We start from the raw sequence: 16,099 nt of genomic DNA on the forward strand, positions 1-16,099 counted from the left end.
ACCGGGTTTGTCTTACATATATTAAATTTCCATGTAAATTTACTTCTGTTTCTCAGTGTTGTATTTTGTTCCATTGGTCTATCTGCCTATTTTGCACCATTTGAATGACTGAGGCCTCTGCACGCATCTTCTTGTCTGATGAGATTGCTCCATAGCTTCCTAGTTTTAGAGTTTTCCTGAGAGTTTGCTGCTGAGTTAGGTACAATTATCACTCCCATCTTACAGATGAGAGGATGGAGATAGCGGGAGGCCAAGTCCCTTGATGTTGGCCACATAATTAGTGGCAGAGCCAGGAATCGAACCTGAGTGAGGGTCTTCCAGGTTCAGGCTGTGCTTTGCATTGAAACATCTTAGATGGCAGAGGTGGAACCTCTCCTCCTGTGTCAGTTGAGAAGTAGACACCAAGGTGGCCTAGACGTGCAAGAGATTTATTGGGGGAAAACACCCGTGAAGGATAAGGAGGAGGGAGCTGGACTGGCGGGAAGACCCTCCAGAATGCAGGCAGCAGGTCTGGCCCCCACGAAGGGAGAGAGGGAGGAAAGGGTGGAGCTGGGGAAGCCTCTCACCACAGCGCAGTGTGACGAAGTCTCCAAGGGCCAGCGAGGCGTCCTGGAGCAGAAGGCACCCACTGGGCAGGCATGGCCTGACTCTAGAACCTACTGTGCTCAATCATCAGCTGGGAGCCGCCTAGACAAGAGCAGCCTTGGGGTGACCTCTGCAGTTAATTCAAAGTTGTGGCAGCTGCGGGCAGGTGCTCTTGAAGGCCTCCCTGAGTGACCCTCCTTATGGCCACCACAGTTCACCCCTGTAACACACAGGTCACGCCCTCTCCCGCATGTCACAAATGTTGCTCTCGGGCATCTCAAACACATGAGAGTGTCTGCAATCTTTAAAGCCCTGCAGAGCAGGAGAGCTGCAGTCTTGTTTTAAGATGTTCTTGTCAGGAAATCCTTCTCTCTCTCCTCCCACTTGGCCAGCTGTATTGAACACACAGTCTGTGTGACACACATAGTGTACGCAGTGTCCAACAACAGACACAACAGAGACATCTGCTCTATCTGAGCCCTGGCTCAAAGCATCTCAGAACCTCCACTCCGTCACCAGCAATTCAATGTCTTATTTTGTGTCTGTTCTACACAGGTATGATTTAAGTTTGGATGAAATGAGAGCTTTGACAATTCAGAGAGTGAATTTTACCATGGGTCTACCTCCGGTAAAGCGTGCAATTCAGGAACAGGTAAGCGTCATCGTTATTTGGGGGTGTGTGTGAGAGAGAGAGAGGGAGAGGGAGAGAGAGATATTTTGTTTTGTTTGCTTTGTGACTTGCATAAGCACATTGATCTCATGCCGGGGCAGGCTGGCAGCAGGTGTCGGCGGTGGAGGGGAGTGCCTTCTCTGCCCCCTTTCTGCCTATCAGACCCCCTTCCCTGAGCCCACACATTCCCTTCTCCAAGCTCACAGGCTAGGGAATAGGAGAATCAGCAGAAGGAATAAAATATTTGTTCACAAAACCAATATAACTTTAGCCATAAAGTTAAATAGCTGAGAAATAGAAATAACTCATTCTAGAGGCTTTTGAAGCATTCTTTTACAAGAAAGAATGAAGGAAAGGCCATGTGATTAGTGAGTTCCTTTGTGATATCAGCATTAGGAGGTACATATTTTAGCTAAGTTTAAATTCATTTCCATTTCCTTCAGCTTCATCGCCTTTCTTAACCTGACACTGTACACAGGGAAAGAAATACGTCCTGGTGAGACCCCTAGGGGAAGCCTGAACCAGGGTGGCAGCCGGCTGAGCGTGTGAACCCGTCCCACGATGAGCTGGGCCCTTTCACTGCCCAGCGTGGTCTGTGGAGGGAGAGTCTGAGGATTGCAGGGTGGGGGTCCTCCCCATTCAGGAGCCAGTAGGGGCTGGACTCCAGGCTTGAGAGTAGACTCCCCACGCCCACACCTTCGGTAGGCTGTCCTGAGGAGACAAGTACTGAATCCGGCGCCTTGTCAGGAAGGAGTTACAGGCAGAGCCTGGCACCACCTCTGCTCTCCCCTGATGCCGATGCCGATGCCGATGCCGATGCCGATGCCGACAGGGGCCCTGTAGTGTCACGCTGAGAGGGCGAGCGTGTCGTTCACTCGGCAGAGGAAAATGCCCACGTGGTAGAGTGCAGCGTGTTTGCAAAGCCTAAGAAACCATTTCATACCTAGCAGTTTGGCAGAGATTTTCAAGCTAGTTAATTGCCTCTTGATGGATTGTACATTTATTGCTGTGAATACAACCAAAACAAGAAAAAAAAAAAAAACAAGCAACCCTCTTTGCTTCTAAACACTGTATCAGAGTCTGGCCTCCAAACACGTTCGGCGTGGGGCTGTTTGGAAGGTGAAATCTTGGCATGGGGCCAGCCTCCTGCTCCCTTAATCAGCCCAACATATCTATGGCTTAACTTAGTGTCAATCCTCAAGACCCGGAAGTGAGGGTTGATCCCTTAATGAGGCTTGCTAATTGCCACTCGACCCACTGAGTCTGAAGGATTAGCCTCTGTAATCTTGCTCCTGATGAAGTGTGCTGAGCCCTGGATCCAATTATTTCTGTGTTTTCCTGGCTCCCTTAGTGGCCTCAGGCAGCCTGGACAACTCTGTGTCCTGGGTGATTAGATATAGTTCCTGCAGGAGGCACAGGATTGGCCCTGGACGCTCCCTCCAGTTCATTTCTGTTAGTTATCTTGGCCTGTTTGGCACCTCTCTCTGTGTGAATTCAAAAAGCCAATAAACCCGAAGGAAATGAAACCGGCCATCCGCACGGCAGGCTCATCTCGGGGAGCGCGGGTGTCATGAGACTCAGTGGCACATCTGTGTTTGAAGGCTCTCAGATTCCACCCTGTAAACAGCTGGAGGAGCTGTCCACAGCCACTAATTCTAGAAGAAGTGTTACATGATTCATCCTGCCTCTTAATAAAACGATGGCGTCATGGCCGTTCCGCCCGTGCAGGGAGCGTGCCAGGTTCACCTGTCTTTCCCTGGCCCCCGTGGCTGTTCACTTTCGTGGATGATCTGATGAGCTCCGAGGCAGAAAGCGGCGTGTGATGTGTAATGATGATGTTCTCAGGGACAAATGAGGAGGGAGCCACATTCGTTCCAGGTCTCTATGGACAGTGCACAGGCCAAGAATAAGCCATTAAAATATTTCCACTCTGTGTTTTCCTCTCTGCCATCTGTAATAGATTTGAGATGTTCCAATAATTTTAAAGGGAAAAAACAGTATCTGAGTCTGACTACAGAGTAGGTACGCGCACACACAGACATACACAGCGTGAGCACCATCACTGCACTCTGTGCCGACTTCTCCTGCACCTGTTTCTAGTGACATCACCTTTGTGCACCTCAGCCAAGAGCTCTCTCGTTCCCCTGAAGACCTAGGATTGGATCCTGGGTGGGGGGAGTAGATGACTACCTGTATTTCCAGACGAGGAGACAGAAGACCCACGTCGTACATCTACTTTATGGCAGTGCCTTGTCCTGTATGTGGGGCAGCTTCCTTGGAGACACTTGTCCCTGGAAGCTAAAAGAGGCTGACAGCTGCTCTGATCATCTCCGTGACAAATAGCAACAGCTCCAACCTACCCAGTACGTACCCTGCCAGTCACAGCGCCAGGAACTCTAAATGGGTGATCTCACTGAGTGTTCACAACATCCCTCATGACCCTCCCATTTCACAGACAAGTAAACTGATGCTGAATAATTGGCCTGAGGTTAGTTGTACAGCTAGTGAGAGTTGTATATATAGCTAATGGAGCAGGGATTCAAACCCAGGTGGTCTGCTTCCTGAGCCCACTTCAGTGTTCATCCTGGCCGCACACGGGAATCACCTGGGGAGCTTTCAAACCCCTGCTCTCCAGGCTTTTGCTCAGGCCAATCAAATCAGCACTTCAGTCCCCCAGGTGATCTGGAATGCATCTGGGGGTGAGTACTGCTGCACTCTGCTTCCCTCCCCAGGACACGTCTCCCCAAAATTGTTTCCTTTCAGCATTTGGTCCCTACCAAATGGTCCTATTGTGGTCCAGGGCTGGCTCATCGGGAAACTCTATCTCAGCATCTCCTTCCCCCAGGAGGGAGCCAGTTGGGTCAGTCTGCTCTTGGCCAATGTATCTGGATAATGAAGCACCAACCCTGTGACTCCTCCATGCCTCTCACCCACAATCATCTTCTCTCCCATCCTGAACCCGTTTTCTCCTCATCTCCAAGGTCCACATGGGTGAGGGGCATGGGGGTAGCACCATCGTTATCCAAACCGGTGGTTCTCAAAGCATGGTGTGAGGACCCTGGGTGTCCCCAAGACCCTTTCAGGTGCTACCCAGAAAGTAGATGTCTGACTGCCTGTGTGTGAGATACTGGGTTTTCATCATAAACTTCAATCAAAACAGCACGTCGCAACAGTGTAACAGCAGATATGAGAGTGCAGCTGTCTTTTATTAAACCAGATTGAACCAGATCTTTAAACAATTTGCTAATAAAACAATGCCGTTCTTTTCATGGAATTTCTTTTTGAAATTGTAATTATTTTTCATAAAATGATGCTATTTACGTTAACATATAATGGTTTTATTGCTGTTATTTTAAAATGAATAAATATTTTTAAAATTCCCTGTTTTAATTACTAATATGGTAAATTCGTAGCTACAACCCACATAAACAAAAGCTCTTTGGAATCCTCAACAATTTTTAAGTGTAAAGGGGTCCAGGCACTATAAAGTTTGAGAACTTTTGATCTAAATCATTCACTGTTTTCTCAGGAAGCCCAATCTTAGCAGCTCGAAGGGGAACTGCCAGAATATTGGCACTATATATATATATTTATTATAATTATCTATTATTTTGATTAGAATTTTAGATAATCTCAGTTTAGGGTGTTTTTGCGTTTAGAGAAATATCAGGTGGGTGATCAGATCTAAAATGGAATAATATTCTAAGGTCAGCTCACCTTAGAAGGCATTCGGGAATGGGGAACATGGTTACCTTCCTAATTAGCCCCAGAGAAAAGAAACAGCCTTTCCCAGGAAGTGTTATATTTAAGCCGAGGGTGTTGCAGGAAAGGAGCTGAGCCGGGAATATGCCAAGAGGCTGAGGATGTCTGCTCTGCCCCTGGTCCTATATGTCAGCTCCACCCGGGCCCCACCTGTTGCCCACAAATGCCAGTGCCAACTCCGGCTGGTCCCGCAGACTGTGACGGCTACAGCTCCCCCACCCACCCCAGACTGGCTCCTGACCGACCTACTTACTTTGAGTCTTGGCTCTGTCGCCCTGGCCTTGGCTCCATCCTCGGCCCTCTGGCTTCTGTTTGTACTGGAACCCAAGCTCTTCCTAGTGGGCTGTGACAGGCTGCCCTGGCTCTGGGTCCTGTGTGCTGCCTTTGGCAGGAGTCCCTGTCCCAGCTCCAGCTCCGCAGATTTTGGACACCGGCCACTTGGCCAGTGCTCTGGCCAGGCCAGCCCTGGCCCCATGGGATATCGTGGAGGATTTGAACAGGGATGACGGGACAGAGTGGCCTGTTTACAGAAGACCCTCTGTGTAGATTGGCACCTGAACTGAGTTGTCATCTGTGATGGCCACAGGGATTATTTGAAAGGGCATGCCAGGGAGTGAGTTGGGGCCTGCCCACGGACTCCAGTGTAGCTGGAATCATGGTGCTGTTTATTTTTTGACACTGCAATCATTCTTCATAACAAAAACTTTTCATTTTAAGGCTTACTTACTACTCTTGCTGTAAAATATTATGTAAAAAAGTAATAATAATTATTTCTTGCTACCATTTGCTAAGTCCCTTTGGGGTGTTAGGTGAGTTGATTCATTCACTTCAGAACTATTTGTTGAGCACCTACTATGAGCCAGGCACTGTTCAATGGGCAGTGAAAAAAGTAGGCAAAAAGTACCTGTCATTATGGAACTTACTTTTTAGTCCTGGAGGAGTCAGACAATAAACTAATACACCAGTAAATTTATGGTATGTCAGATGGGGATGGACACTGTGGATAAAAATCAAGCATGGTAAATTGGAAAGGAAGAAGTAAAACAGTCTCTTTTGGCACAGGAGATGATCTTTTATGTAGAAAACCCTACTGATTTCACCAAAAAAATCTGTTAGAGCTAATAAACAAATTCAGCAAAGTTATAGGATAAAAACCAATGTGCAGAAATCAGTTGCATTTCTATATGCTAATAATGAAGAAGCCATAAGGAAATTGAGAAAACAGTTCTATTTATAATAGCATCAAAAAGAACAAAATACTGAGGAATAAACTTAACCAAGGAGGTGAAAGACTTGTATGTTGAAAATTACAAAATTGCTGAAAGGAATGAAAAGAGACAAAAATAAATGGAAAGGCATCCTGTGTTCATAGATGGGAAGACTTTATATTGTTAAAATGTCAATACTACCAAAGCAAACTGCAGATTTGGTGCAATCTCTACCAAAATCTCAATGATGTATTTTGCAGAAATAGAAAAACCTGTCCTAAAATAGTGCCGGGGCTGGCTTCTCACTTATGGGTCAATGATCACTGATAAGGATGTCAAGACCAAGAGCAGTCTTGTCAACAAATGGTGGTGAGACAACTGGTATCTACATGCAAAAGAATGAATTTGGAACCATACTTTACACCATATACAAAAATTAACTCAAAATGGATTAAAGACCTAAACGTAAGAATTAACATTAATAAACAATTAGAAGAAAGCATGAAGGAAAGGCCTTACCACACTGGATTTGGCAATGCTTGGATAGAATACCAAAAGAACAGGCTTTTGAAAAAAATTTAGAAAACGTGTTAGTAAAAATCTGTCTAAAAATAATTTAGGCTACATCAAAATTAAAAACTTGTGTGCATCAAAAGACACTATCAACAGAGTGAAAAGGCAACACGTGGGATGGAAGAAAATGTTTGCAAATCTTATATCTGATAAGGGATTGATATCCGGAATATATAAAGAACTCCTATAACTCAACAACAACAAAAAAACAAATAACTAAATTAAAAAAAATGATCAAAGGACTTGAAGAGACATTTCTTCATACAGATGGCCAATAAACACATGGAAAGATGCCCAACATCACTAATCATTAGGGAAATGCGAATCAAAACCACAATGAGACACCACTTCACACCCATTAGTATTGCTATTATCAAAAAAAGAAAACAGAAAAAACAAATGTTGGAGAATGTTTGGAGAAATTGGAACGCTTGTGCATTGCTGGTGCTGAGGTGGGAATGTAAAATGGTACAGCCGTTGTGGAAGACAGTATAGCATTTCCTTAAAAAATTAAACATAACATTACCACATGATCCAGAAATTCCACTTCTTGATATATACTCAAAAGACGTGAATGCAGGGACCCAAACAGATATGTGCATACCCGTGTTAATAGCGGCATCATTCATGATAGCCAAAAGGTGGAAACAACTCAAGTGTCTATCGACAGATGAATGGATGAACGAAATGCAGTATATACATACAATGAATATTATTCAGCTTAAAAAGGAAGGAAATGTTGACACAAACTACAACATGGATGAACCTGGAGGACATTATGCTGAGTGAAACAAGCCAGTCACAGGAGACAAATACTATATGACTCTATGTAGATAGAATGGGGTACCTAGAGCAGTCCAATGCATAGAGACAGAAAGTGGAATGGTGGTTTCCAGAGTCTGGGGAATCTTGTTTAATGGGTGCAGGTTTTCACTTTGGAAAGATGCGAAAGTTCTGGATATGGATGGTGGTGATGGTTACAGAACACTGTGAATGTACTTAGTGCCACAGAACTGTACATTTAAAAATAGCTGAGATAGTAAATTTTATGTTATGCATTTAATATATGTTAAAATTTTTAAAAAATACTCAAGCATGTAAAGGTGCCAGGGAGAGTTGGGGGGACAGTTGAGGTCCTCATGATGGGGCAACATTGGAGCAGATGCCTAAGGGCTGGGGGAGGGAGCTAGGTGGAGGTTGGGGAACAGCATCCAGGCAGAGGCAACAGCAGTCACGAGGGCCTGAGCAGGGAGTGTCCTGGGCTTATTAATGGCACAGGCGTAGTGTGGTAGAGGCAGAGTGAGTGAAGAAGAAAGAGGAGGGGATGGCTGGGGAGGGTGACTCACTGGATCCTTCAGACTGGATAGCACGGGAGGCCTTTGGAGGGGCTGATGTAGCAGGACCCCCTGGTGGCTAGGCTTGAAAGGGTACTAAGTGAGGGGCAGGGCTGCAGGCAGGGAGGTGGGCTGAGAGGACTCTGCAGTCACCCGGGAGAGAGGCGGTGCTAGCTGGGACCAGGGTGGCCACAGTGGAGGCAAGGAGAAGTGGCCAAATTAGAGATTCTACTGAAGGAAGAGCAGCAGCAGATACTGACATAGACATGGCCTGAGAGAGAGGAACGCAAATATGATTCCATGGACGTGGGTCTGGACAACTAGAAAGATGGGGTCACCACCTACTGGGGTGTGGAGGCTGGAGGGCAGATGGAAGGAACGGAGGGAAGGCAGGGGAGGAGTGGAAGAGGGCTGGCAAGCAGTTGTGCACATTATCCTCTTAAATTCTCACAGCAAATCCATAAAGTAAATATGACCCCTGGTTTACAGGTCAGGTGACGAAAATGTAGAGAGAAAAGGTAACTTGTCTAAAGTTAAATGGTAGAAACAGCAGAGGCAGGATTCAGACTGGGCCTGGTGGATTCCGTAGCCATGTGAGGTGAAACTCCACCCCACGTAATCTTTCTGCTGAGATGGGGCAGAACAGAGGCCTGGGAGAATTGAATCTTGTAACTCAAGATGAAGAGGAGATAGCTCTTCCAAGTGTCCACTGGCTGGTGGGCCAGGGGCTAGTGTGAGTCAGTTGCAGGGCAGTGGCTGAGAGATGGGCACCCACAAAGGCAGCCTTCCTGGGCAGGCCAGGGTTGACACCGGCCATGGAGGCTGCACAGAGCCCACAGTGACCTTGTGTGTGTACTTGGAGTGGAGGGAGGCTGTCGTGATGATAGCACCTGGGGAGAAGTCATACTGCTTCAAGGGGTGGGGCATGTGTCCTATTTTGGGGCTGTCTAAACATGGCGTGTGGATAGCATTAGTGGTTTCCAGGGGCTCCCTTCCTGCCACAGGGCATGTGACCTGAGCCCAACCATCAGAAGCTCCCAGCAGGGCCATCGAGCAGGCAGGAGGGTCATGCAGTGTGGATGATAAAAGTACTTACCTGGAAGGATAGATGAGAGATCAAATGGCTTAATTTGCGTTAGATTGTTCAGACAGCGTTTGGGCACATATGAAGTGCTGAACGAATGTTCAATGTATTACTGTTTGACCATCCAGTTTTTAAGTAGCTATATAGTATGTTCATCTCTCACAGTGTAGAATAACAGGAATAATGATTTCTCATGGGAAAAAACTTATAAGCAACCATTAATTTCCGTTAAAATTAATGTAAAATGCTGCACTTTCTACTACCAGAAAAGCGAGCTTGTGCATCAAGCTCGTAATGTCCATAAGATACATTCATTAGTACGTGCTGCCAATATTGATCAATTCTGTGATTACACTAATAATCAGAAAAATTTCCAAGGGAATTTTGTAGGAAGCCTGTGCTGTGAAGGGAAGAGGTATTAAATTTGAGGCAAGAATTTGGAAAATCCTGCACTGTCAGGATCCTGCAATACGGTTGTCGTGAAAAGAGAAAAATATCCTTAGGCAGAGCCATGGGACTGTCATCTTTCATCATTCCTGGACTGGGCTTTCCTGGAGTAGTCAAAGGTCCCTGGGAAGAACAGAAGTTCATGGCTACAGCCTTTGTTACAGAACAGCCCCAGTGCTCTGTGCTGTATCCTACTATGTGGACCCAGGACCCAGCAAGGAATAAGGCCAGACATGGAGGCCATGGTGACAGGGTTAGATTTTCTTGCAAGGGTAACTGGAGTCATTGGAAGTTTTCACCGTGGTGGGGGAAGGGCGAGGGAGGCATGACATAATGCTTATTTTTATTTATTTATTTTTTGACCCCTCCCACCCAAATGAACACATATGTTTATTTTAAAAAGTCGTTTGACCCCCAAAGATACTTGTTTTTAAAATGTTATAGTGCCTTGATCAAAATTTACAAGTTGATCCAAAACATATATGGAAATGCAAAGGACCTAGAGAAGTTAAAACAATTCTAAAAAGGGACCAAGTTGGAAGACTCTCATTGCATGATTTCAAAATTTATTGTAAAGCTACTCAAGATTATGTGGTGTTGGCAAAAGGAAAGACAAATAAATCAGCGGAACAGAACGGAGAGTCCTGAAAGAAACCCACATATATATGACCAATTGATTTTTTGGACAATGTTGCCAAGACAGTTCCATGGGAAGAAAATGTCTTTGCAACAAATGGTGCTGGAACAACTAGATAAACATATAGGAAAAAAGTTAACCTGGATTCCTACCTCACACTATACGCAGAAATAATCTGAGGTGTATTACACACCTAAATATAGACTCTAAAATTACAGAGCTTGTAGAATAACAAAGGAGAATGTCCTTTAGACTTTAGGATAGGCAGAGGTTTCTCAGAGAGGATCCCCAAATCACTGATCATGTAAAGGCAAAAAAATTCTGATAAATTGGTCTTCATTAAAATTAAAAACTGCTGTTCATCAAAGACATCATTAAGAGAATACAAATGCAATCCATAAACTAGAAAAAAATACCTGCAATGCATATATCTGACAAACACTCGTGTCCAGGTACAAAGGATTTGTATTCAGACTATATAAAGAATTCCTAGAACTCAATAATAAAAAGACAACTCTGTTTTTAAAATGGTGCAAAAGACTCGAATAGAGAAGTACAAATGGCCAATAATCATATGAAAATGTGCTTGTCATCTTTAGTCGTCTGAGAAATACATCTTTATGCCATAATGAGAAACCATTACACTCCTTCAGAATAGCTAAAAGTGGAAAAGACCGACAGTGCCGGTGTGAGAAACTAGGACTCTCATATGTCGTTGGCAGGAGTGTAAAATGGTGCAACCTTTTCACAAACTGGCTGTTCCTCATACAACTAAACCTCTGCTCTAACCCCACAGTTGCATTCCTGAGGATTCACAGAAGAGAAATGGACCCATGTCCACAAAAAGACTTGTACACAAATGTTTATACCAACTTGGTTCATAGTAGTCACACATGGGTAACAATGCAGATGTTCAACAATAACACATTAGACAAATTATGGAATATTTGTAGATGGAAACTACTCATAAAAATGAACTATGGATATACCCAATAACACGGAGGCCTTATTTGCATGAAAGAAGGCAGACCCCAAAGAGCATATGCTGTGTCCTTCTACTTGTGAAAGTTCCAGAACAGGCAAAGCAAGTGGACAGTGATAAAAAGAGAACAGCGGTTGCCTGTGGGGGCAGCCCTCACTGCAGAGGGGCGCGAGGGCTCTCGCTGCGGGACAGGAGTGCTCTGTGCTCTTGATGGGTGGGATGGTTATGCAGGGAGGTAACTGACCAGAACTCATGCGCTTAAGCTCTGTGAGTTTGACTGGATGTAAATTTACTTTAATAATAAATCATAAAAAGATCATAATGCTTGAAGTTTGGTGCAGGGTGGACACAGGAGGCCAGTTGGGAGGCTGTGACAATAGCCCACGAGAGAGTGGTGGGAGATGTAAGAAGCGGCCAGACTTAGGGTCTTTTGGAGAGAGGGCTGGGCTGGTTAGCCCAGCAGGCAAGAGTCTTGCTTAGAGGCCCAGACAACTGAATCTTTGAAGCCCATTTATTTGTGCATTTTACTCTGACTCTTTTCTCTTTCTAAAATAACTTGAAGTTAGTTAGAACAAAGGACATGTATTCAATAAGGCTGAGAAGACATAACTGAAAATTGAAACCAGATGATAGAAGAAGCAAGTATGCCAGTTTGGGGACTGCTATTAAAAAAAAATGGAGATTAGAACCTCTTTCTGCCCAGGCCCCTCGGCTGGGCACCTGACCTGGGCTGCCGATGGGTTGCAAAGGAGGCCATGTGGGTCTTTTAACATCAGAGGAAAGGCAGCTCAGACTACGCACTCCCAGCCAGTTCTGAATCATGCTGCTTTTATTTGAGGAAGTATTAAAAAAAAGAAAAAAAAATATATATAAAGACATATATATATATATGTCTTTTAGAGACTCTGGGCTTATGAAACAAAAAATATACATTTTGCAGAATCTATAACAGAATATTACATCACAAAGGTCTGCTACATCAAGTGCTTTACAAAGAAAAGGACATATTTTATGAAGAACTATCTTCTGTTTGAGATTGAATTTATTAAGTAGAAATAAAAATAACATGGGCTGTAATTTTGGATAAACTTGGATATGTTATCCATGCATTTATGGGATTATTATCATTTATTATTACCACAAATTTATATGCTGATATGGAGCTTGAGTTTGGTTTGAATCTATCAAGTGTACATGAAGGCGGCTACTGACACAGTAGAAATACTGCAAAATGTATGCAGAACAACGCATGTTGATTATTGATTGATTTGTAGGTATTGAAATTCAGTTAGTGCTGCCAATTCAATAAGAGGAGAAACATTCCTTAATTAAGAACAATGAACCAATTAGAAATGAAAGAAGAATTGAAAGAAAGAATTTATGTGTGAAGAAGACGTTAAAAATATACACCAATAAGGCAGTCATTCATATTAAGCCCAGTCTCAGTTCTGGAACTTTGGTTTGGCCTCTTGAAATGGACCAGTCCAAATGCATGCTACATCCACATCGGAGAATTAATGGCACACTCTGACTGACTTCTCCCATTAGGCGTAATAGCAAAGGTTGCTGTCTCGTGCAAAGACAGGGGAAGGGAAGTAATCGTCATAAACAATTTATAATGTTCCAAGATGGCTAAATTTGGGGTTGATTCTTCAGAAAATGTGCTTGCAATTTATTTCAAACTGGTGAGTAAAAGTGACCACACTCAGATACCACTACTGACAAAGTCATACTCCTGCATCGACAATATACATGAAGAGAATGAAATATGAAGAAAACTGAGCAATTGGAAATGCTGAGGGATATGCTTACTCCTGATGGTTTAGGTTTGGCTGAAGCAGAGCGGGTGGATTCAGGTAAGGAAGGGTTTGCTGTGATGATTCCGGATAGGGTGGCTCTCAGGAAGATAACCTGGGGGCACAGTGACAGGTCGATGCTAGGTGGTTTCTGGGGACAAGGCTGGTGGTGCAGAAAAAGGGTGGATCGGTGATAAAGGCTGGGCCACTGGAGTCCCGGGTGTCCTCCAGCAGTGAGGGCAGTGGCAGGATGTCCAGATGAGGAACTTGAAGATCTGGTTTCTGATCCTTGCTCTGCCACTTACCAGGTGACTCTGGTTGGACAAGTCACTTGACCTCCCTGAGCCTGTTACGTGGGGTCAGTCCTTCCTGTCATGCTTAGCCTCAGGAGGGTTGTTGTGAGGATTTGTGTAAGGACACTTGGGCCCTCCAAAAATGTCTGTAAATATCTGCTACAGTTGTTTTTTTTATTATTTGCTGGTAACTCACTCTCCAGTGTGAGCTGAAGCTGGATTTCATGTAATGGTTTATGCTCAAGCCTCGAGATATTTTAGGAAATAATCAATACAAGATGCATTGGATTGGAGCCATGATGAGAGTCATAAATCTTGACAGCCTGCTGTTTGATAAAATTAATAACACTTGAGAGCAACATTGTAAAAATCTACGGGAGGGGAAAATAGAGAGTGTGTTTGGGGAGAGAGCTTAAGCCAATGTGGAAACCGAGAGTCATCCAAGGAAGGTCGGTTATCATCCTGCAACTGGCGGGGCAGTATACACACACACACACACTCTCGTACACACATATACACATGTGCACACACCCCACCACACATATGCACACATGCACACATGCACATGCACGCATACGCAGGTGTACATGCACACAAACACACACGCACACAGGGACACATGTACACACAGACACATGCACACACACATACACACATAGGTAACAAACACCAGTTTTCTTGGCCGGGTCTCAGAAGAGACTGGCAAATGAGGACAATTAGCATTAATTCCAACAACGAACAATTGCAATTTGCCTACTCAAGGGCCCACCACCCTCTAAGGAAATGCCGCTACTTCTGCCTTTTTTAAATGAAACAGTGGCAGTGTCGTGGTCCTGTCTCATTTCTCACTGGTGGAGGAGTGTGCTCACATAGCTTTGGGATCTGTTGCTGTCGTGTACCGTGAGTGATAAGTGGGGACTGCAGTCTTGTGATTTTTAAATCATCAAGGCCCTGAGATGATCTCTGGTTAGAAAGGAAAATGAAGAATATTGCTTTTCCTGTGTCCAAAATGCTCCCAGACCTCCACAATGCTCTGGGCTCACATCAAGATGTTGCCAGCGCTTGAGCCAGGTGTTCCTGTTGGTAGGGGTGTCAGTGCAGAGAGGCTGTGGGCCGTGGTGCCCATCAGAGGAGCGAGGCAGAACCGTGGGGGCACCAGGGCTGCAGAGGGAATGCCGGCAAGCCGCGGGGGACAAACCTGGTGAAGGCAGAGCAAGGCCTGAGCAACGTCTGCCTTGGCCTCCACGTGGATGCAGTTGACTTTCTGTTGTCTGAGAGTCTTTGAACACTATGTACATGTGGGCAGAGATCAGAAGAACACGCTGAAAAAAAGATGAAAATGTTTATTTTAGTAGACTGATGGGATTATTTTTTAATGTGAAAGTTGCTTTTATTGTGTTTTTTTAATGACAAAAGTTAACATGCCTTTATTATAAAAAATGTGAATTTAAAAGGTCAGAAAACCACAAAGAAACCTTGACAATGGGTCTGTCATGTTTTCAGGCAGAGAAAACAAAGAATTTTGTCAGTCGAAGCCTTGTCATAGGAGAAATCCTCTCCATTGCGGACATGGCCACAGGAGTGAAGGTGAGTGGGCCAGACAGCTGTCTGCACGACCTCACGCTTGCTTTGATGGCAACGAGTGGAAACCGAGAACCTGGGAGCTCAGTCTGTTTTCTGCAATAGGTGTAGGTAAAATGGCACACCTCACAACCCAGCCCTGACTGCCCCTTTAACCATTATATCCAATCCTGTTTTTGTTTTTTCTTTGTTTTTCTTTTTTGTGCAGTTTTATTACATTTGTAGCAATTGATTATTTTCATTTATCTTAATTTTATAAAAACAGTATCATAATCATTTGATTTACTTTCTTTACTTAAATATTGTTGCCAAGATTGATCCATATTGTTGCGTGTCACTGTATTCATTATTTAATTTTTTTAAGAAAACATTTTTATTTTGAAATAATAATGCTCACACAAAGTTAATAGTGCATAGAGTCATGTGACCTCTACCCATTCTCCCCTAATGGTAACATCTTATATAGCAGTAATGCAATATAAAACCAGGAAATTGACATTAGTACAGCACTGTCAAATAGGATACAGGCCTTATTCAGATTTCACTAGTTTTTGCATGTACATAGTTGTGTGTGTGTGTGTGTGCAGTTTGACCCCATATATCAATTCATATAACCACCACCACAATCGAGATATAGAACTGTTCCACCATCAAAAAGCGACTTCATGGTGCTACCTAGTCCTTGTCAGTTGCATCCAGCCCCACCCCTGTCCTTTGGCAACCACTAATCTGTTCTCCATCTGTATAGTTTTGTCATTTTTGGAATGACACAGAAATGGAAGTTCATTCATTTTTGACCACTGTATAATATTCTTTTGTGTGACTATTCCACAGCTTTTGTTCGTCCACTTTGTCATGTTGTTTCCAGATCTTTGCTAATGTGAAAAGTGTGGCTATGAATACTCTTGTCCATGTCTGGTGTTGAACATGGGTAAAAGCTTCCCTTAGGTGTTCAACTAGGAATGGAATTGCTAGTTATAGGATAAATGAATGCTTAACTTTAAAGGGTGGTGTCAGTCTGTCCTCCAAAGTTATTACTTCAATTTACATTCCCACCAACAGCATGTACTCAGACCCTGTGAATCCACATCCTCACCTACACTTGGAATTCTTAGACGTCTCTATTTTTGCCAATCAAATGGGTGTA

At 44.1% G+C, this 16,099-nt stretch overlaps 1 protein-coding gene across 1 annotated transcript in view; it reads left to right on the forward strand.

Annotated features, from left to right (window-relative positions):
• ACOXL (acyl-CoA oxidase-like) overlaps positions 1-16,099 on the forward strand; it is a 329,721-nt gene that overhangs the window by 23,216 nt on the left and 290,406 nt on the right. The window contains exons 2-3 of the mRNA XM_012641917.1: positions 1,141-1,237; positions 14,875-14,958. Coding sequence (XP_012497371.1) covers positions 1,141-1,237; positions 14,875-14,958 — 181 coding nt within the window. The remainder of the gene's footprint in view (positions 1-1,140; positions 1,238-14,874; positions 14,959-16,099) is intronic.

The sequence above is a fragment of the Propithecus coquereli genome, unplaced genomic scaffold, assembly GCF_000956105.1.
Source record: "Propithecus coquereli isolate 6110/MARCELLA unplaced genomic scaffold, Pcoq_1.0 Scaffold171, whole genome shotgun sequence".
Lineage (NCBI taxonomy): Eukaryota > Metazoa > Chordata > Mammalia > Primates > Indriidae > Propithecus > Propithecus coquereli.